The sequence below is a fragment of the Eulemur rufifrons genome, chromosome 11, assembly GCF_041146395.1.
Source record: "Eulemur rufifrons isolate Redbay chromosome 11, OSU_ERuf_1, whole genome shotgun sequence".
NCBI lineage: Eukaryota > Metazoa > Chordata > Mammalia > Primates > Lemuridae > Eulemur > Eulemur rufifrons.
In genome coordinates this window covers 8,820,800-8,842,242 of record NC_090993.1, presented here as the reverse complement: position 1 = coordinate 8,842,242, position 21,443 = coordinate 8,820,800, and the positions used below count along the sequence as shown (strand labels likewise).

Below are 21,443 nucleotides of genomic sequence, written 5' to 3'. Positions count from 1 at the left end.
GGCTGAAGTTTGAGGAAATGAAGGAGAACAAGGGGTTATTTTTTCCTGAAGACTTGATGGGCAGATTTCCAACCTCTTCCTCTCTCTTCTCTATTGATTAAATAATAGACGGCTAAAAGCTTCGGCCCGAGCTGTGCAGAAGAGCAGGGGGAGGAGGCGGGGGTCAGTGGAGGAGACAAATATTAGAGCAGCCCGTGCCGCCCCTTCGGCTCCTCCTGGCAGGCAGGGCTGGGGGCGGTGATGCCCGCCCCTGACACCTCCCGCTCTACTCCTGGGGTCCCACGCCACAAGTCACAGGGTTGACACACCTGGCTGTGGGTCCCCCACTCTCTGGGCGGCAGCAGCCCTGCTGGGACCTGACCCAAGCTGGTGGCTGCCACCTCACCCTCAATTCCCAGAGCACAGCAGATTCAAAAGGTGCCCCGCAGCTTTGGGGACAGAGCCCAAGAGTCCTTCTTCCTCACCCCATGATTCCTTTGAAGATTCCAGTTTTATCTTTTAAAAATAAGTGCACATTTTACATTTTACGTCTTAAGGTATCTGAGTTTCCTGGTTTTCACATGAAAGCATTTCCTTGCCTAGTCCTGCGCTAAAATGAACTTTCTAGGAAGGCCAAGTTCGTCTTGTGGTTTCACAAGCTCCACACACACCTACCTCCTCCCTCTGGGTGCCCCCGGGGAAGGCCCTGAGTCAAAGCGTGCAATAAGGACAGGGACATACCCTCACTTCCCCAGGCCTCTCTTTTCTCCCACCTTCCTGTCCCGCCGCCCCAGCGCTATCCACTGAACTATTCTAAAACAAGGACCAAGACTGGTGACAGCCACCATCTCTACTTGGTCCGGGGAACAATTAGCTGGAGACAAGGAAGAAATACAGGCCTGGATGCTGCTGTGTAGCATCTGCATGGACGTCCCCATCTGGTGTGGTGAGGTCCATTGTCATCCCCGCCGGGATCCCAGGGCTCTGGAGGCAGAGTCCCAGTCACCCAGGCAGTTGTCACCGACACGCCACGCACCCCCGTGACAATACTGCTTCTACTCTCAAAGGGAAGGCGAGGGAACCCTTGAGCCTTATGGAGCAGACAAGGAGGGTTAAGGACGTCTAATCACCTTTTGTACTAGAGTTCCTCGTTCCTTTCTAGTCTTGCAAAAATTGTGGTGGGCTGCACGTTCTTTGCCAAACAGAACCTCATTTGGATGCTTTTTAGGTTTGTACAGTTTGGGGCAGTTTTACAGAAGGAAAAGAAAGGACTGATTATTTATTTATTTTTTTGTGCATAGAGATGGGGTCTCGCTATTGCCCAGGCTGGTCCCCAACTCCTAGCCTCAAGTGGATCCTCTTGTCTGGGCTTCCCAAGGTGCTGGGGTTACAGGTGTGGGCCACCGTGCCCGGCCTGAGTGGCCTCTTTCCCTCCCAGCTTCTGGACTGCTCTCCTCAACTTGAGGAATATGAGGGTTTGGAGAGAACCGAGGGAACCTATAGTGCACACTCCTATTTCCGAGTGGAGAGAGGCCTGGGCTGGGAGCACCACAAGCTCCCCGTGCTCTGCGTCCTCCCCAGTGCTGGGCTCAGGCTGCAGGGGACAGCCCCGCCCACCCCCCCCCAGAAGGGAGTCGGGTCCCCACGCTGGAGTTACCCTTCAGGGATGGCCCCTTTCGAAACGCTGAAAACATTCTGATTGTTGGAAACATCAGCTGGAATCTGAGATGGGACCGGATCTCGGAGAAAGCTCACAATCCCCGGGAATGGGCTGCCAGGGTTTGAGGACTCATGTGGGTGACCTCCTAGCTCACCTTCTCCTTCCTCCCTCCCTCCTGGCGCAAAAGCCCTCACTGCGAGGATGGGGGGTTATGAACAATCAGAGAATCCCACTGTGCATTTCCCCTCACACAGAGGCTGGGGGTGGTCTTACGCCTGCTGACCGCAGCCAGGTGGGCGTCCTGCACCCAGGGCTCTACTCACTCTCATCCTACTCTTGCTTTTGCCACAAACTACCTCCCTAAGTGTCCGTCCGCTTCTGACACTGCCGACAGAAGCATTGGGTTGATCCACCAACCCCTTCCAAATGAGAAGGAATAGTGAGAATAACAGCATTGAGGAAAGATGACACTTACTGAGTTCTGTGTGCCAGGCATGCATCTTCCTAGTTTATTCTCACAGCTATCCATTAAGATGAGTAGGACTATTCTGTCAATTTTAAAGATGAGGTCACCAAGGCTCAGAGACAATAGTAATTTGTTCCAGGTCCAACAGCTTGCAAGAGTAGAGCCAAGATCCGCAGCCTAGTCACTTGTCTCTAGCCTGGAGCGCCTGGCGGCTGCACTAGAACTCCCAACCTGGAGAGCCCGGACACATACCAAAAGCACACCCGAGAGTCACACGGTGACACAAGGCCAGCCAGCTTGGGCTCCTTTCAAACAGACACCCCTACAGCTTCTCACCCTCTGGACGCTGCAAGTGGCCGGGATCTCCCCAGCATCATGAGACACATTCGCTTCTATTTGAATCTGTCCTCGTGACCTGAACCTGTTGATGTCTCCCAGGAACCGCAGCCCTTGTGGTTTGAGTAATTGCCTTAATAACACAAACCTCCCGTGCAATCTGTTCCACAAACACCGGCCTGAGCCTTCATCATGGTTGTCACGCCTGCACGACTCTCAAGCTCGTGTGCTCCACAAGTTTTGGAAATGACCCGGTGGAAGGTGCTAGCTAACCCAGCACTGTGAGTGGAGTCTGGAGCGATCCCATGCCCCAGTTAGATGTTAACTTGGACCTAAATCTCCATCTGTTTGTCAAGGGGAAACTTTAAGTCACTCTGGCGAGCTGCTGGTGTCTCGTGGAATTTGCTAGATCTCCGAACTCTGGAAGAAAACAAGAGGGAAATCCACCACAACTTGCAGTGGGAAGCTCTTAGATGATCTGCCACATACGTCTAAGAGGAGCGATGATGATGAGGGAGACCCACGCCCACACAGTGCCTTGCTAGTTACACAATTCTGTCACCAACACTGGCGTCATTTCAGAGCCAGCCTAGTGCCAACACAAACTTTGCTCAGCACACACCAGACCAATCAAGTGGCCGGCACAGCCAGACTGCATCATAGCCCAGGGATGTTGTGTGGGGGGACCCTCTTATCCATGCATGGTGACAAAGAAGAGATCCAGAAGCACCATATTGCTCTCTATGAGTCTAGGAGTATTTCAAGTTTTTTTTCCCCCCCACACCTCCTTCCCTTAACCTCAGAAAAATGGTTTTCTTCTGCTAGAAGCAGAATTAACCTTCTCTTTCCAGTAACAAGGTCTCATTTGGAATTTGCTTAGGACATCAGAATCATGCCTAAAAGTTCCATGAATTCTCTCGGCTCTTTGCATCAGAATAAAGTCAGGAAGGGCATGAGTCAGGGGCAGCAGGGCCCAGGACATTCAAGTTGTCGGCGTGGGGGCAGGCCGGCTGTCGGGTAGACTACTGCTGGAAGTACCTGCGTTTCTTGCAGGTATGCCCTGGATCATTTATTTGCCAAAAGCTTCCCTGGGTGGTAGCACAGGGAGAGAGTTTTTATTCCAAAATTAACGCTAAGTCTCAAAACAAACCTTCCCCCTACTGCAAGCTAAAAATACAACTCGGCAGTTGACTCATGTCCCCACCGCTGTTTGGGTAACTTAGGTGGGCGTGAAGCTACCATTAAGGGTGATGTCATTGTTCCCAGGACAATTAGGGAAGGACAGAGGTAGAGGGCCGGGAGTCCGCCCTGCTCCAGTTGCCAGGGTGGTTCGCTCTAACGGGACTGCCCACACACAGGCTCTTAGCTTTGTAAGAGAAAGAGTAAGCGAAGCACTCTACAAAAGCAATAGCTGCCTGGCCGAATGCCCTTTTTGTACTGGTTTGTGGCAAGGTGAAGATGGGGTAGTAGCAGCTAGTGGCCACCAGAGGGAGCCAGGCAGAAGTCTCCAGAATTCTGTGCATGCTATAATAAATGTCACCTGTTCCTTCCATGTTTCAGCTGGTATTTAATAGTGCACTTATCCTATTTCATACAACGGTTATGAAATGTGACTGGCTAAATTTGACTATCTTTTAATGTAATTGACTAAGTCTCGTTTGTAAATGAGAGGTAATTCAAGGGATATGAGTTCACTCTCCCTTTGTGGTAGGAAAGAAGTGAAACTGGCCTTCCACAGCTTGAACTTATCGTGAGTGTATCTGGCTCACTTTGGCTGTGCACACAGGGTCCAGGCAATGGTCCAAGACCGCACGCATGCGTGGATGCTGAAGGATCCTTCGAGTTTCACACACCCCCTAATCAGAGAGGGACAGTGTCAGCAGAAAGCTCCAGGCTGCAGGGCACAGTCCCGCCACGCACTGCAGCCTGGAAAGCCGCCCATGAGAGAGGGGTGAGCACACAGAGAGCGGAGCACATCGCCACCCCCGGGCTGGGTCCCCGACTGGCACACACTTTAGGGAATGCTTGTTGAAATGCTTGAAATGAAAGGTGCTTTAATGAATGCTTGTCTAGTATGGTCTGCAAGCAAGAAGGATTGAAAGGCACCCCAAGAACCGGGCCTCTGCTGGGCTGCTTTTCTGCTGCGAATCGGAAGGAAAGTGGTCAGCAGCTTAGGCTCATGGTGCAGCACACGGAGCTAAGCAAGCCAATGGGCAGGTTTTGGTTGACATGACTGAGTGAGGGAGGAAGACAGATAATAAGGAACTTACCCTCACTCCCATGAACCTGTCCCTGAGAACGATCCATGAGAGCAAGAACACAAAAGCTTTGTTGCAGCAGAACAACACGGAGACATCCGTAGTGTTTATTTTCTTTATTGCATGTAAGTACAGGTAGTTTGTGAGTGTCCAAAGAACACCAAAGGGTGCTGCCTTGGTAAAAAACACCTTCAAAGTCAAGCCATTGTCTCCAAAAAATCGACAGCATTCCCTAAAACAAGGAAAGAGAGGCAGTGTTATTATATTCTTGGGTTTAGACAGACCATCTTTTTTCCCTATACCCAGTTTTCTTTTTTAAGCAAACATAGGAGGGGACAGGGGCTTATTTATTTATTATTTTTTAATAAATGTCTTTCTATGAAAGCTCTTCAACCTATTGCTTTAGTCCATTGAAGAAAATGTTGCACGGTGATCTGACATCATAGATTATTCCTTCTGCTCATGTTAAGTTTGGAATTGATGGTTCTACACCAAAGGTAACGTTGGGATCACCTGACCTGAGGACCCAATTCTAAGGGGGTTGGCTGAGGCATCTGTCACTCGCTGAGTAAGAGAAGGAAGTCACTACGCCTTTTTGTGGGGGGAAGAAAGTGGTAATGGAGAAGGACGAAGACTTGAAGAGACACTTATTTTTTTTTTTAATTTTGCCCCAAATTGGGATTGTCTTTGTGATCAGGCAGAGGCAGTCACTTCTTGGGCACATCTACCACATTTTGGCTATGACACGAATAGTGTGAACTCTCTACATATTTTCTCCGTGAGGACACTTTTGGAGCACATCACGCCAGCACGTGGAAGTTCATGTTTCCACTTCTCTAATGGACCTTCTAGCATGGGAAGAAGAAGGAGATGCAAGAGTTCAGAGTCTTAAGAGGGAGCGAGATGAGGAAGCACCTGTAGATGCATGTCTTTCAATGCCATTGTTGATTCTAGGGGGAAGGATGGATCTTCCGCACACAGAAGAAGGAAGGAGAGCAGGCCGGGGAGGGAGGGGGGTCACAGGCCTGGAGAAGGCTGGCTGCGAAGGGCTGGGCCTACAGAGGGCTGCGTGTGTCCTTGACTGTCAGGGAATGAAGATCGTTGTTCTGTTGGGCTTGGGAAGCCAGGCAAGGAGAAGGACGGGCACCGACACACTGTCCCCACAGGGGTCCCTGCCTAGGCTCACGGCCACCATGGGTGATGCAAGCCAGCCAGGATGGCACTCGGCGTGTCAGCAACTCAGAAGTAGACTCAGCTCAGGACTGACTGACCCACCATGAGAGCGAAAGAAAAGACATCACTAGAATAAACCCAGCACACCGAGGGGGTGGGCATAGCTCCAGCCTGTGCCACTTCACATTAGAACGCAGAGATAAAGGAGGAAAATTAAAAACAAGAGTCAAAGGGGACTGGATAAGATTTTTCATTTGACATTATTATCTGTTCTTACTGTCAATCTAAAATGAAAGTTGCCTTTGTTCATAAATCAAGCATGGGACATCCGTAGAAGAAAGAGAAAACTCATTAGAGAAAGGCATGAGAGCCTCCGAGACTCTCAGACACACTTACCGTTTGATGGAGCATGGGGATAGTTTTGCCACCTTTCCCTGTGCTCAGAGTCCTATGTGACTTCTGCACAAACCAGCACCAGATAAAACGTTCAAATCGCTAAATTTGCCATGAAACCAATTCAGCTGAATCGATCCCATTTTGGCTATAGACAGATGCAGCTCTACCTAACAGAGAGGTTGATATTTCTGTTTGCCTTGTCATTTTCATGCAGTATTTCAGCTGCATGTCCTTTGGGCTTTTCTCAAGCCCCTGTTTGCAAAACAGTCTTTGTTCCCCCAGGGACAGTGATCATGAAGCATGGCTTCCTTCGTGTTTGTGACTATGGTGGCTATAAAGTGATGCTGGTCCCTTGAGTATGCCCAAAAGGCTAAAAAAATAATTCATGCTGTGGAAGGGGCCATCTAAAGCTAACTGGACAGATGACTTCGTTCATCTCTGACAATCTGCATTTGACTCCTTCAAAGCCTGATGGTTGTGGAGGGGTAGGCCATAGACAGGGCTTGATATTGATGCCCAGGTTGCTGGAAATGGGGAGGGGAGTGGGGATCCCACCTGGAGATGGAAAAGGGTGGACTTCAGGGCCTGGCAGAGCTCTGTTGGCCGTTTGAAGACTCGTGGCCAGAGGATCACAGCTTAGGTTGGTGGACCTTGGTTCCAATGAGACCAAGATGACTGGCTCCCTGGGCCAGTGAGCCTTGTGCTGTTTTCCGACCACAGGCTGTGCCCTGAGCTATGTCAGCTGGCTTGCCTAGGTGAGCCCTTGACCACAAATGAACCCAAGAGAGATGATGAACACAAATCTGTTTCTGCCAGAGACCTCTTCTTGGCACACAGAGTGGAGTAGATGCTCTCCTCACTGACTTCCACTTAACTGATTGGACAGTCTAATGTCCTCATTCCTCATGCTCACTGATGCCCTTGGCAGGCTGAAGGCCCAAGGCTGGCAGTTATTGTCCAGCACACCCAGGCCCTTTGGTTCCTACCGGTTGAGGCATATGGCAGCCAAGATTTAGATGTATTTGTTTCCAACCCTGCTTGTGCCAATTGTTCTTGGTAATGTCAATTAAATATTTCATAAACCGATGAAATATGAACGAGAAAAGAAAGTCTGTTTTTTCTAAGAAATCTAAGTTGTGAGCTTCAAGGAAGACTCAATAAAAACAAGGCCTGAAATACCGCTATTGCATTATGCATGTAAAGAAGCATGGCAATAGATAGCAAAATTGTAAAAGTCTGTAATTTCTGTACTTATATTATGTGACAAATACTTATGGTCTTGGTACTCTTTAAAGAATCCTAACTGGGATAGCCTGTCTTGGTGGGATTAGGATGGCTTTCCATTTAATTCAAATCAACAAACACTTGTTTAGCACTTGTTGTACCACAATTCTAGACAAGAAATTATGGCTAATACAGAAAAAGTAGTTTTTAAACTAAGTAAGCTTTTTTAAAACTAGAAAACTGCCTTGAATTATTTCTTTTGTAATTTTCTCCACCTCATTTTCTTCTGTTTTTCTCTTTCTGGAGCTTCTTTTAGTTCAATATTGGACCTTCTGATTTGATCTTCTGGTTTTATCTTTTCTTTTTTCCTTCACTCTCTTTTTCTCTTTTATTTTGTGGGAGATTATCTGGACTTTATATTCCAATTCTTCTATTAAATTTTAAAAGTTAGTAGCTTACATTTCATTTCCAAGAGCAGTCGCTGCTCTTAAGAAGATTACGATACAATGGGAAAGATAAGACTTATCCCTCAATAGGAATCAATACAAGCCTAAACAGAATCACATATTAAATGGCATGGAATATAACAATGCTAGGATATTACTGTCTAATGAGGAGAGTTGGGATGATTGCATAGGCCTTGTAAAAGTTGTAGATTTTGAGCAGAACCTTGAAGGATAGGTAGGATTTATATAGGTGTGTGTATGTGGGTGGGAAAGATAATACCCTCGTAGAGATAAGAGAAGAAATTGTATCTATGAAACAAAAACTAATGACTGGAATAAAGGAAATAACTTTGGGAATTAAATATGGGCTATAATCAAATTTTAAATAATCATAGAAGAATTGAAATATAAAGTCAAAATAATCTCCCATAAAAGAGAGAGAAGATAAAATCAGAAGATCAAACCAGAAAGTCCAATATTGAATTAAAAGAAGCTCCTCTAGAAAGAGGAAAGAGAAATAAACAAAGTGGAGGAAATAACAAAATAAATAATTCAAGAAAGTTGCTTAGACCTGGAAGACGTGAGTCTTCACAACGCAAGAGCCCACCAAGTGCCAAGGAAAACGAATGAAGTAAGAACCACAACAAGGCATGTTTTGTGAAACAAAGGGGTACAGGTCAGATCTGAAAGTGCCCAGTAGAAATAAACCAAAATAGGTCAAGGGATAGATAGGAAATCGTACGCTTACCAGACGACTCAACAACAAAAATAGAAGCTAGACAATCACGGCACAATGCCTTAAGATTTTTGAGGGAATTTTTTTTTCCCAGCCAGAATTACATCACCAGCCAACTGTCAATCAAATGTGAGGGTGGACTAAGACATTTCGGCTAGACAGTACTCGACAACGTTGGCTCTCAAGCCCCGGGAGGAGAGTTTGCACCAAACCAGAGTCTACACCAAGGAGGAGGAAGGCCTGGCAGCGGGACGCAGGCAGCCTCCAGCCCAGGCAAGAGAGAAAGCGAGTCCCAGCACCAGGAGACCAGGCATTGCAGAGGGCTCTGGAAGGGAGTCTCCAGGGAAGTCCTGTGATTAAGCAAGAACGGGGGAAATATTGATAGGTTTTGGAGATGGTGGAACGTTTAGAAAAGAACCATTCCATGGAAATCAAGGTGAATGAGGCAAATATTGCCGGCAGGAGAAATGACGAATTGTTCACAGAAGGAGGCAGAGTTGGTGAACAACACATGCTCACAATAATGTGAATGCTATTAACCAAAAATTGGGATGTCATTATGTTGGAGGGAACAGAATCAGGGGAAGAGGTGGTGGGGTAAGACAGAAATCAGAGGTTGTCTGTTTAAGAAACACTGAGATAAAAATTTAATTTGGCTAACTTGGCATAAATACCAGGAGAAAGTATCCACAAGAGTTGAGGGTGGCTGGGAGTAGGCAGGTGGGGGGCAGGAAGGAGTTGCTGCTTTTTACCATGCTTCTATTACTACTATTTCATTTTTCCAAAGTACATACGTGCATTCAATTGCTACAAATAAAAGTTAATTTAAAATACAGAAGAAAGAGGTTGAGTCGCCGTGGTTGAAGCTGAAATTCGGGAGCTCTGAGGAAGCTTTGAGAAATGCGATTTGAAGACCATACATAGAGAGAAGCCCAACAAATCATAGTGAAGGACGTTGCAGCCCAGACAGATTGGAAGGCCCTGTGCAAGTTCAAAAAGATGTCAGCAGTACAGCCAGCCCTGCAACCTGGGTTCATTCCTCAATAAATACTCCCAGTGATCCCCTTTCTTCTGAATCCTTTGCACCACCATTTAAATATGCCTAAGCCTCTCCAGTCCTAACACACTCCCTGAGAAAAGCCAGCCTCTCATCCTGCCCCTTTCCTCTCTTCCGCTTTCTTGTAGCCAAACTTTTCAGAATAGGAATCTGCACTCAGGTTCTCCATGACCTTGACTCTCTCACTCTCCAGCTACATGGTCCAGTGTCTGCTCCCTACACTCATCCAAACCCCAGACCAATTGCTAAGGACCTTCTGGTCACTGATTCCAATAGGCACCTTTCGGTGTTCATCTTCCTTCTAGAAGCTTCTGGCATTGTTGACTGTTCCTCCTTGAAACACTCTCTTGGCTTCCAACTCACCACACTCCCCTAGGTTTCCTCTGACCTCTCCATACCCTTCCACGCTTTCTCCATAAGACTTCTTTAGTATTTTCTTAAGGCTCTCTTCTTGTTCCTCTACTTTTCACCCTATAAACAGTGACTGAGCAATGTCACCTACTGTCATGGTTTCAAAGCCCAGCTGAGGACCCTTCAGTGAAGACATTTCTTTCATCTGATACCATACTCGCCTTGGACATCCCCAGACACTTCAAATTCAGTCTTCCCCAATAAACTCAATATCTTCCACCTCAGTGCCTATATGATACCATGATTCGTGTTTCTACCCAGGCCAGATACATGGGAATTATTCTTAACGTCTCCTTTTTCTTCTTCACATCTAATTCATCACCAAGGGCTGTAGATTATTTCTCCTAAATATTTTATGCCCCCACGGTCACTACGCTGGCCCATGCCTTTATCCCCTCTTACTCAAATTACTGCCACTGGAGTCTCATCAAGCTTCTCTCTTCACTGTTGCCCCTTCTCCAATCCAATCCATTCCAGTCTCCATGCTACACTCAGAGAGGTGGTCTTTTTCCCTCGCTTTCCCTTCCGATAATGGCCAAGCTCTTTGGTTGAGTAACAGCTCATACATCCCCTGCAGTGAAGAGACCCTGATGTGTTCCCATAATGCCCTGCCCTCCTTTTCACAGCATACAGGACCTTTGTTGTAATGCACTTTATTGTATAATAGTTGCAGCTTATTTAATTGTCTGACTTCTTCACTAGACCGTAAGCTCTGTGTGGTTGTTATACTTTTGCATTATCTTATATCCTTAGAGCCTAGCACATAATAGGTGTTCATAAACAATCTTTTACAGAATACATGCACTTATTCCTTTATCGGGGACCAGTGGTTTTCAAACAATGATGCAGAGACCATCAATCTTAAAAATCCCAGAGAGCTTTTAAAAATACAATTGCTTGGATTCAACCCTAGACATATTCAATCATACTGTCCAATGAAGGGCCTAGGATTTTGTAGAGAATGGTGCAGTTTACACGAGGGATGCATTCTTGACAACATGCCATAATTCAAAATTTACAAATCTTGACTAGTTTTCACACAGTAGCACTGGTTTCTGTTTGCCAGCTAATGTTAACACTACCACCTGGCATTTATAGTACACTTGGCCTCCCAGGATTAATATTGTGATTCTTGTTTAGCTTTTAAAATCTTGGAGGCGTCACATTATTTGGAATTTTATACATAAATGAAACATTAGTCATACTTATTTTGTGACTATAAATTTGCATTCAAATGTGACTATGCTGTATTTAAAAAAATTTCCAGATAATTCTCATGTGCAGCCAAGTTTGAATCCAAAGTCTCATGCTCCTTTTCTCTCTTTCTCTGTTTTCTTTCTTTCTTTTTAAAAAAGTCTTATAAATTTTTAATTGTGAAAATATACATATCATAAAATTTATCATCTTAACCATTTCTAGTGTATAGTTTGGTAGTGTTGAGTATATTCACATTGTTGTGCATCCAATCTCTAGAACTTTTCATCTTGCAAAACTAAGACTGTGTGTACTCATTACACACCTTCCCATTCCATTCTCCCCCCAGCCCCTGGCAACCACCATTCCCCTTTCTGTCTCTATGAATCGGACTACTCTAGTTACCTCATATAAGGAGAATTGAACAGTATTCATCCTTTTATGGCTGGCTTATTTCACTTAGCATGTCTTCAAGGTTCATCCATGTTGTAGCACGTGTCAGAATTTCCTTCCTTTTTAAGGATGAAATAATATTCCATTGCATGAATATACCACATTTTGTTTAACCATTTATCCATTGGTGAACACTTGGGTTGCTTCCACCTCTTGGCTACTGCAAATAATGCTGCCGTGAACATGGATGTACAAACCTTGAGACCCTGCTTTCAATTCTTTGCTATGTATACCCAAAAGTGGGATTGCTAACTAATATGATAATTCTATTTTCACTTTTTTTAAGAACTACCATGCTGCTTTCTATAACAGCTACACTATTTTCAATTCCACCAACAATGCACAAGGAATCTATTAATAACTTCTCCACATTATCACCTACAATTGTTATTTTTTTTTGTAGCCATCATAATGGGTGTGAATATCTCATTGTGGTTTTGATTCATATTTCCATAATCATTAGTGATGTTGGGCATCTTTTCACATCCTTAGTGGGCATTTGTATATCTTCTTTGGAGAAATGTCTATTCAAGTCCTTTGCCTAATTTTAAATTGTTTTTATTGTTATTGTTGTGTTGTAAGAGTTCTTTATATATGATTTGCAAATATTTTCTCCCTTTCCATAGCTTGCATTTTCACCATGTTGATTGTGTTCCTTGATGCAGAAAAGTTTTAAATTTTGACGTAACATCAATTTATCTATTTTTACTTTTGCCTGAGCTTTTGGTGTTGTATCCAAGAAAATATTGCCAAATACAATGTCATAACCTTTCCGCCTATGTTTTTACCTATGAGTTTTATAGCATTAGCTCTGAGGTTTAAATCTTTGATCTATTTTGAGTTAATTTGTGTATATGGTGTAAGGCAGGAATCCAACTTCATTCTTTTGCATGTGGATATCCAGTTTTCCCATCATCATTTGTGGAAAAGACTGTCCTTTCCCCATTGAATAGTCTTGACACCCTTTTTGAAAATCATTTGACCATATATGTGAGGGTTTATTTCTGGGCCCACTATTTTAGTCCTTTGGTCTACATGTCCCTCTTCATGCCAGTACTAGACTGTTTTAATTATCATAGATTTGTAATGTTTTGAAAAAAGGAGGTCTCCAACTTTGCTCTTCTTTTTCAAGATTGCTTTGGCTATTTGGAATCTCTTGAGATTCCCTGTAAGTTTCAGAATGGATTTTTCTATTTCTGCAAAAAATGCTGTTGGGATTTTGATAGGGATTGTGTTAATCTCTATATTGCCTTGGGTGATACTGATATCTTAAAATATTAAGTCTTTCAATCCATGAATGCTGGATGTCTTTCCATTTCTTTGTGTCTTTTTAAATTTCTTTCAGCAATGTTTTGAAGTTTTCAATATGATGATCTTTCATCTTCTTAGTTAAGTTTATCCCTAAGTACTTTATTATTTTTGATGCTCTTATAAATGAAATTGTTTTACTTTCTTTCCTTTTTAGAAAAAACTTAAAAAAATTGGAGTACAGTATAACATACATTTACTTAAATGTACAAAGATTAAGGTGCACAGTTTAATTAACTCATAAAGTGAAATCATACATGTAACACTATCTCTATCAAGATAGTCTGGGCTTTTGGTGTATCCATCACCCAAATAATGTACATTGTACCCATTAAGTAATTTCTCATCATTCAGCCGCCACCCCACCTCCTTCTGCATCTCCAGTGTCTATCAGTTCTCCTCTCTGTCCAGGTGTGTACATGCTTTAGCTTCCATGTATAAGTGAGAACATGCGGTATTTGTCTTTCCATTTCTGACTCGTTCACTTACCTCTTAGCAAATTTTTAAGTATATAACACAGTATTGGTAACTACAGGCATCAGGCTGCATAGTCAAACTTATTCATCTTGTAAACCTGTAACTTTGTTCTCTTTGGCTAATTCTTCCCCATTTTCCCCTCTCCCCAGCCACCATTCTACTCTCTGCTTCAATGGGTTTAACTATTTTAACTATTCTTTCATGTAAGTGGGATCATGAAGTTTTTGTCCTACTGTGTCTGTCTTGTTTCACTTAGTATAATGTCCTGCATGTCTGTCTTGTCCCAAATGGCAGAACCTTCTTCTTTTTAAAGACTTAATAGTATTTAATTATTATTGAATAGTATTTAATATATACGCACTTCATCCATTCATCCATCAATGGATATTGAAGTTGCTTCCTTGTCTTGGCTGTTGTGAATAATGCTGCAATAACATGAGAGTGCAGATATCGCTTCAACATCGCTTGAATTCCTTTGGATATATAACCAGAAGTGGGATTTCTGGATCATATTGTAATTCTATTTTTAATTTTCTGAGGAATCTCCATACTGTTTCCCACAGTGGCTACACCAATTTTCATTCCCACCAACGGTCTACAAGGATTCCCTTTTCTCCATATCCTCGCCAACAAGTATTATCTTTTGTTTTTGGATAATAGCAATTCTAACAGGCGTAAGGTGATATCTCACTGTGGTTTTCCCTTGCCTCTCCCTGATGACTAGTGCTATGGAGCATCTTTTTGTATACCTGTTGACCATTGTTTTCTTTGTAGAAATATCTATTCAGGCCCTTTGCCCATATATTTTTGTTTTATTGTCTGTGTTCATCCACCAAAAATTAGCAGACAAATATTCCATTAAAAGAAAATGTAAGTTTAGGACATTTGCAGCCTACAAGAAACTTTAGTCCCTGAGATATCCCCCCTGAGGAATGGTCCAACCTTAACTCTAAGGTCTTTGAGATTGGGAAGCACAGACTGCATACGTGTCTCACTAACTAGGAATTTTACAGCCTCCTCCACGAGAATCTGTTCTTTGTGTGGGGACCAGCTGGTTACTTTGCATGCTTAATCAAACAGCAGAGGTAGCTGGGAAGTGCGGAGAGTGTGCCTGCTCCCAGAGTGTCGCTAGGGCTCCTGGCCAACTTGCTGGGTTCTGTGCTCCATGCCAAGGCTGAAGACTGAAGCAGCAAAGACAGAGATGACCGGCAGCTTCCTTTTGTGTGTGGAGACCAAAATGCCAACCGAAAGAGTCTGGCTACTTAGGAAAGACAGGCCTTCCAAACTTCCGTGCGTTTCCTCCCAATCTGAAACAGCCTCTTCCTGAGCCAACCATTCCGCCTAGTCCAGGGAGTTCATTCAAATATCTGCCATGTGGGATAAGGCTACACTGATGACATTTGCTTGGACACTACAGTTAGCCAATGAGATTAGACACAGGTGTTTTTTTTTTTTTAAGCAGAAAGACACCATAGGACCATCTCTTACAAGATGTGATTTTTTTTTTTTCTGTGTAGGCATATTAAGAACAGGTTGGAGATGGGCCTTAATGACACTTGTTAATACTGAAATGGAACAGGTGGCTCAAGAAAGTGTCAACCTTCTGTCTTCAGGAAGGGCATCCCTCTGAAAAACAGGGTACCCAGCGCCCAGCACTTGTTCAACGGGTTCCAGAAAATAATAGCTGCTGGACTTTCACTTCTGTTTTGCAGCCTTTTCACAACTTTCACTTCGGCAATGATTTGTTTTGCGTTTCACTAGCTGTCAAGAGCTGAACCAGGAACGCATTTCTGTAACACAAGTCCCAATAGCATTTTTATCCCTGAGTTGACAAGACATGGCAGAGCGTGTGAACCTTTAGTTGGCTCCACCAAAAGAAGCTGGAGCTCAGACTTGGTGGAGATGGTGAGACATCAGGTCCAATGGTGCCCACGGGAGTCCCAGAATGAGACCCCACAGCTGTGCCTGTGTTCATTTGCTGGCTGGCCTCACTTTCTTCCCAGTGGGTTATTTGTTCGGGGCTTTGCAGTGGTAGAAAGGAGTATATGTAGCTCACTACGAAGAAGAAATTTCTACTAATTATTCAACAAAAGAAGAACCTGGGATTTCAAAACTGGGCCTGCTCTTGTTCCCCAACACCAGCTTTCAGGGACCTGGGATTCTACCAGTGTGAGGAGATGGCTGGCAAGACTTCCAAACATTGATCAGATTTCCTGAAGACCTTGGGTGAGCAGCCCTCCCTCTCAATCCCAGCTTGGCTCTCATCCTTGTAATGAAGAGGCTGATAATTGAGACGTGGCCGGACCCATGAGCTCTTCGCATTTGTCACAGTGAAAGGCAATGGCGTTTGGATACACGTTAGTAGGCTGAATGGCAATCTTCAAAGTCGAAGCTTTGCAAGGGAGTAATGCAGTGTCCCATGGGATAGTTCACACAGCCACCCCGCAGCTACCCAAGAACAGTGTAACCGGATAGTTTAATTATCCTATGGGGATTCCAAAGGGCCTTCGTCACTCATGGGAATGCCACCTGCATTCTTGGCCTTTCTCAGAGAAGCATGAGCAGCGTCTTTGTCCTAGTGATCTGTCTGCTGAAGCTGGCTGCAGGGACACAGAGACGAGCAACCTCCCTCCCTAGGAAATCAAGACATTTCTCTGTACTGGGCTAAGCTCGGTTTCTGCCTGGGGCCAAGCTCCCGTGGGCTTCAGAAGTTTGGAGACACCTCTCTGCCACTGTCCCCTTTATGAGGTTACCAGTGTCTCTTCTTCCAAGGCTTCCTCTTGGGCATCGGGCTCCCCCCGGGCACCCTGCAATCGGCCAACATAGTACCCTGTGCCTCTCAGCCCCACACCTCCATAGAGCTTGGTAATTACTGTTTACATAACTGTCGCTTCTAAGAGAAGGAGCCTGTGTCTTAGTCACCCTTATACCCTCCAGCACCCAGGATATCGCATGATCCGAAAGTGGCAGTCAGTAAATATTAGTGAATAAATGACCAGAACTCAGCGCTCGATGTTTAGGTGGATTTAGCCAACGTCAGTGTATCTACGCTGCCAGAAAGTTTAGCAAGTTGATATCCTACAGCGGTGAACTACCAGCACTGGCAGGGACATTTGAGCGCCAACTTCTTTATTCTAGATGTAGGGAAAGCTCTGGCACAGAGGTGACGCATTCTGCCCAGGGTCACGGGCAGCCAGTTCGCAGTGGGGCTCAGTCTAGAACGAGGGGCTCCTGATTCCGTTCCCCACTCTCTGCATTGATTTCAGTGAAACCCTAAGTGTGTCTGTCTTTGCCACAGGGGGAGTAGCTGCCCACCTACTCCGCCAGCCAAGGCAGAGTGAGGAATCAAAGCCACACCCGTGGCAATGGCTCCAACGCAGGGACTGTCGAAGGGTCCCGTGCTGAGTGCTGAGCGTAAGGATTCTGCCTCCCTGGATTTGCAGGAATGGGTATGAGGATTTGGGGTATATTCCCTGAAACTAATTATGCAGATGTGTGGGCAATGCTCTCTGCTATTTTCAGGAGCTGTGTTAAAACTATTTAAAACCACGGGCATAGATTTGTCTTCAGAAAGACACATTCAGGGAGTTAGCCCAAAGACTCTCCCTCTGGCTTGATCAACAGATCTATGCTTTTAAAAAAACAGCTTCCTTCAAGCTAGAGAGATGGAAAGACCCGTGTAATTCAGGGTCAGGTGAACAGGCTGTGTTTTCCTGTTCTCAAACCTGGAGTAAAACAAAGATGCCCCGACAGGTGTTGAAAAGTCAGGGTTATTACTAAGGAGAACAATTTTATAAAAGTTGAAATAAAATATTGTTGTATATCAAGGGCAGAGACGCTTACATATGGAGCCAATTCCATAATATGCCATTTAGGGTAGAATGATTTCTATTTCTGTTGATTTCTGTCCATTGTAAAGCTTTTCAAGGCCAGCCCAAGGAGACTGGTGTGTCTGTGTGCGCTGATTTTGAAGGCAATTTTCCTCTTGTTTTTGGTGGCTGTGTCTCCCTCATTCTCTCTCCCTCAGACATACGACCAGAACTGCCCCATCTGGACCAACAGCATAGACCTCTTCAGAGGTAGATGGACTTCCACGGCACCTACCAATGGATGCCTTTGAAAATAATTTAGATTTGACTGTAGAAACTGTCTAAGCGGATATTCCCTGGTCGTGCACGTGAAGTGGACCAGAGACAGGCATTGTTTACCCTTGAGGAAGTCACTGGTGGCTCAGCCGAGACTCAAGGATTCAGAACGGTTGAGAGAAAGTTGTCCTTGCTTTTGAATGTTCTTCTGGCTTAGAGAAAACTCCTGGGTAAACTGAGTTCCTGCTCTCGATTCCTGCCCTCCTGGACTCAGGCCTGCACCCCAGGAGCTGTCATCCTCGGGGTCCTCCTTATTCCAGGGGCTTCCTGATTGGCCTTCCTGGTCCCTTCTCATTGCAATTCCTGCTTATGGTTCCTTTTGTACACTCAGGGTCTACGGACACTCAGCTACATTCGGGTCTAGTTGTGAGAGGGCTCGTCTACATTTTTAGGAAAAGTGGAGTTTTCAAAGTAAAGTCACCCCCCCCATCTGCCCACGGCAGCAGAGGTGTCTGCAGGCAGAATTTGTTTCAGTATCTTGTTGGGAACCTGATATAATGAGCTTAGGAGCTGTACGTTTAAAAATTAATTAGCTGCGTGTCTCTGGGTCTCAGTGGTTTTTACCTGTGAAATGAAGGGCCGGTTCAAATGAAGCTGCAGGATCCTTTCGAAGTCAAACATCTATGAATGTGAGATTCAAATCCTTCTAGGTTAACAATCTAAAGCTGGGAGTCACCCTCTGGGGCAGGGGCCCGGCCCCGGCAAACACCACTGCTAAAGGTCCGGGTTTGGGAGGTGGCAGGAGGACAGGTCAAGCCTGCATTGTGCTGCTTCTCTGCTCATGACGAGGAACTGACAGTTCATAAAAACAAGGACCACTCCAAACAGCAATGGCGCTTTTCTCTGAGCACATTGAAACCACCCCATGGTGGGACCCAGGGCATTTCCTATTTCAAGGCAGTGTATTGGGGGTGACACCCCGCCATGGGTGGGATTCCAACACTTATTCCAGCCCCCCAACATGCTCCAACGAGCACCACAATCGTTTTCCTCATTTCTTGCTAACAGATGCCAGATGATTTAGGGAGCTGGAATCTTCTCTAGCTACGTTCTCTATGTAAGTGCAGATGGGAGATGACACAGGTCTGCAGGGGGCCACTGCTCAGAGGCCAGGCGACCTCCCTGCTGTCCAGGCACCAACTGCCTCACGCGCTGCTGCACTTGCCGTGGTTCTTAACATGCTGGGCTGTCACAAAAGGCAGCAGACAGGCGCTGCAGCAGCGTTTATGGAGATGGACGGATCAGGCCTTACAAATCTCTGCCCACCTCTCCCCAAGACACAGAAGCACACGCCCCCAGTCCTGCAGCTGAACCCAGACACGTGCGGTGCAAGCACCGTGACCTGTGCTTTCCCTGGAGCTAAGACAGTGGGCATCTCCCTCTGCCACCCCCGACCTCCCGTTCCTGTCACTGTCATCGCATCTTGAAGCCTGGTGTTCCTTTGTTGTCCTCTGCACCTCAAGGACCCCCACTAGCTCTCGACGCTTTTTAGCTTTTGCCTTAAAGAGTATTTGAAAAGTACCAGGTCGGACTGTAGTCAGTTTTCCTTCTTGAATGCAAGATGACCTTAATTGTGGTGAATACAAATTATGGCGGCTTCTCCTATCACAAAAACCCCTCTAGTGGCCAGCTCCGTGCTACCCTAGTCTGTCTTTTGGGGGGAGCTGCTCCTTCTCCTGCTCTACCCTGATGCCCCGCAAGCTCTAGTCAAGGTCCTCATGGAGGCAGCTTTCTTTCAACCCAAAGTCAGGGCAAATGAAGGAATTGGAAATTGAAGCTTAGAGTCAAAGTGAATGATGCTATTCCGATACTGGAGTCTCACATCCTTGAGCAAAAGTTTTCACTACAGTACAGTGGCCCCTCATTGATGCTTGCAAAGCAGAGCAGCTAAGAAATGTAGTTAAAGTCTGAAGCCAGACTGGGTCTAAATTTTGGGTGGGAGACTGATTTGGGTCGGTTCCTTAACCTCCCTGTATCTCAGCTTCATCATCTGTAAAATGGGGACATTGACAATATCCACTCCATAGGGCTGTCAGGTGAATGGAATAAGTGCTTTGTGCTTAGATTAGTGCCTGATATATAGTAAGCGTTCAATATATGTTAGCTATTATTATCATTAATGACTTTTTTGGAAGTTCATATACGCTTCCTCAAGAAGGCTCCGTAGGCAGCCTGTCCTAGTAAACCATGGATTTTAGTGTTGAGCAAACATGGAACCATCTCTTTACTCTTTCATTTATTGGCCCTGTGAACTTGTGTGTGCTATTTAACCTCTGTGAATCTGTGTCCTTGTGTTTAATATGAGGACAAGGCACATCTTACAGGATGATTGTGAAGGTAGAAATAAGAGAGTATATGGGGAAAAGCAGTATCTGGCTGGTGTTTAATAAATATTAGTTATTTTTTCTATTAATGTGATGCTCACTAAAATGGAGGAAGTCGATTCTACCTTTGTAGTGCTCTGACAGAAGGTTCTCTTTTTATCCTGATGTTTTTCCTTTTTTTTTTTTAGAGACAGGGTCTTGCTCTGCTGCCCAGGATGGAGTGCAGTGGTGTAGTCATAGCTCAAGCTCACTGTAACTTCTAACTTCTGAGCTTAAGTGATCCTCTTGCCTCTCAGCTTCCTAAGTAGCTGGGACTACAAGCATGCACCACCACACCCAGCTAATTTTTCTTTCTTTCTTTTTTTTGTAGAGATAGGGTCTGGCAATATTGCCCAGGCTGCTCTCAAACTTTTGGCTTCAAGTGATCCTCCCACCTCGGCCTCCCAAAGTGCTAGGATCACTGGCAAGAGCCACTGTGTCCGGCCTATCCTGATTTATTATCTAGCTCCATATAACTTCTACATATTTGTCTTAATTCTACCTCTTAAAACCAATCTAACACCTTTTCTATTTCTACAGACAATAAAATATTTGGAAGTTCCTTTTTTCCAGACTAATTGTCTCTGTTTTCTTCTATCACTTCTTGTGGGGGTTGATTCGGAGCCCCCTCGCCACCCCCACGGCCTCTCACCCATGTCTCTCTTAAAACATGGCCCCACATGACATTGCTGGTATTATCTGGCCATTGCAGATGAGGACAATGCTGTCACATCTTTCATTCAAATTACTGTATTATGTAACCAGATTAAATTAAAATTTTTGATGATCTTATCGTGCAAATAACTCATGTTAAGCGTATCATCAATTATAGTCCTTTTCACACAGGCAGCTGTTGGGCTTCCCCATCCCCCGCACCCACTGCTCCTGCATCTTGTAGATCCACGGGGACACTTTACCTTTATTCCTGTTAAACTTCCTACTATAGCAGCTGGCCCTTCTTTCCAGGCAGCCTAATCTTTTGGGATCCTGATTTTATCACACAAAACATCATTATTCCTCCCAGATTCTGCGTCATTCGTAAGTCTAACTAATGTAGCTATTACGATTTTACCAAAGTTAATGATAAAATATTGAACTAGACTAAGCTCAGTTACGGGTTCTGAGAAATTTCCCTTGGGGTTAACTTAGATAATGGACATAGATCCTTGGGGCAGTTATTCTAACCCCTGCAAGTCTTGCTTTCAACCCTTCTTTCTCCACCTAAGCCATCTTCTAAGATGAGGTCAGATGCTTTGCTGAAGTTCAGCTACAAAGCGTCTACTACACAGTCCGGAATCCTCACCATAAAAGCAAAGGGTGCTCGATTGACATGACAAGTTCTTAGAGATCATGAGTTGCCT

The 21,443-nt window shown here is 45.0% G+C and overlaps 1 protein-coding gene across 2 annotated transcripts in view; it reads right to left on the bottom strand.

The window, feature by feature from the left end:
* The window catches only part of SLC35F3 (solute carrier family 35 member F3), a 240,177-nt gene that overhangs the window by 8,365 nt on the left and 210,369 nt on the right, over positions 1-21,443 (bottom strand). For both annotated transcript variants that reach the window (XM_069484694.1, XM_069484695.1), the window contains one exon: positions 4,712-4,931. In XM_069484694.1, coding sequence (XP_069340795.1) covers positions 4,712-4,931 — 220 coding nt within the window. The remainder of the gene's footprint in view (positions 1-4,711; positions 4,932-21,443) is intronic.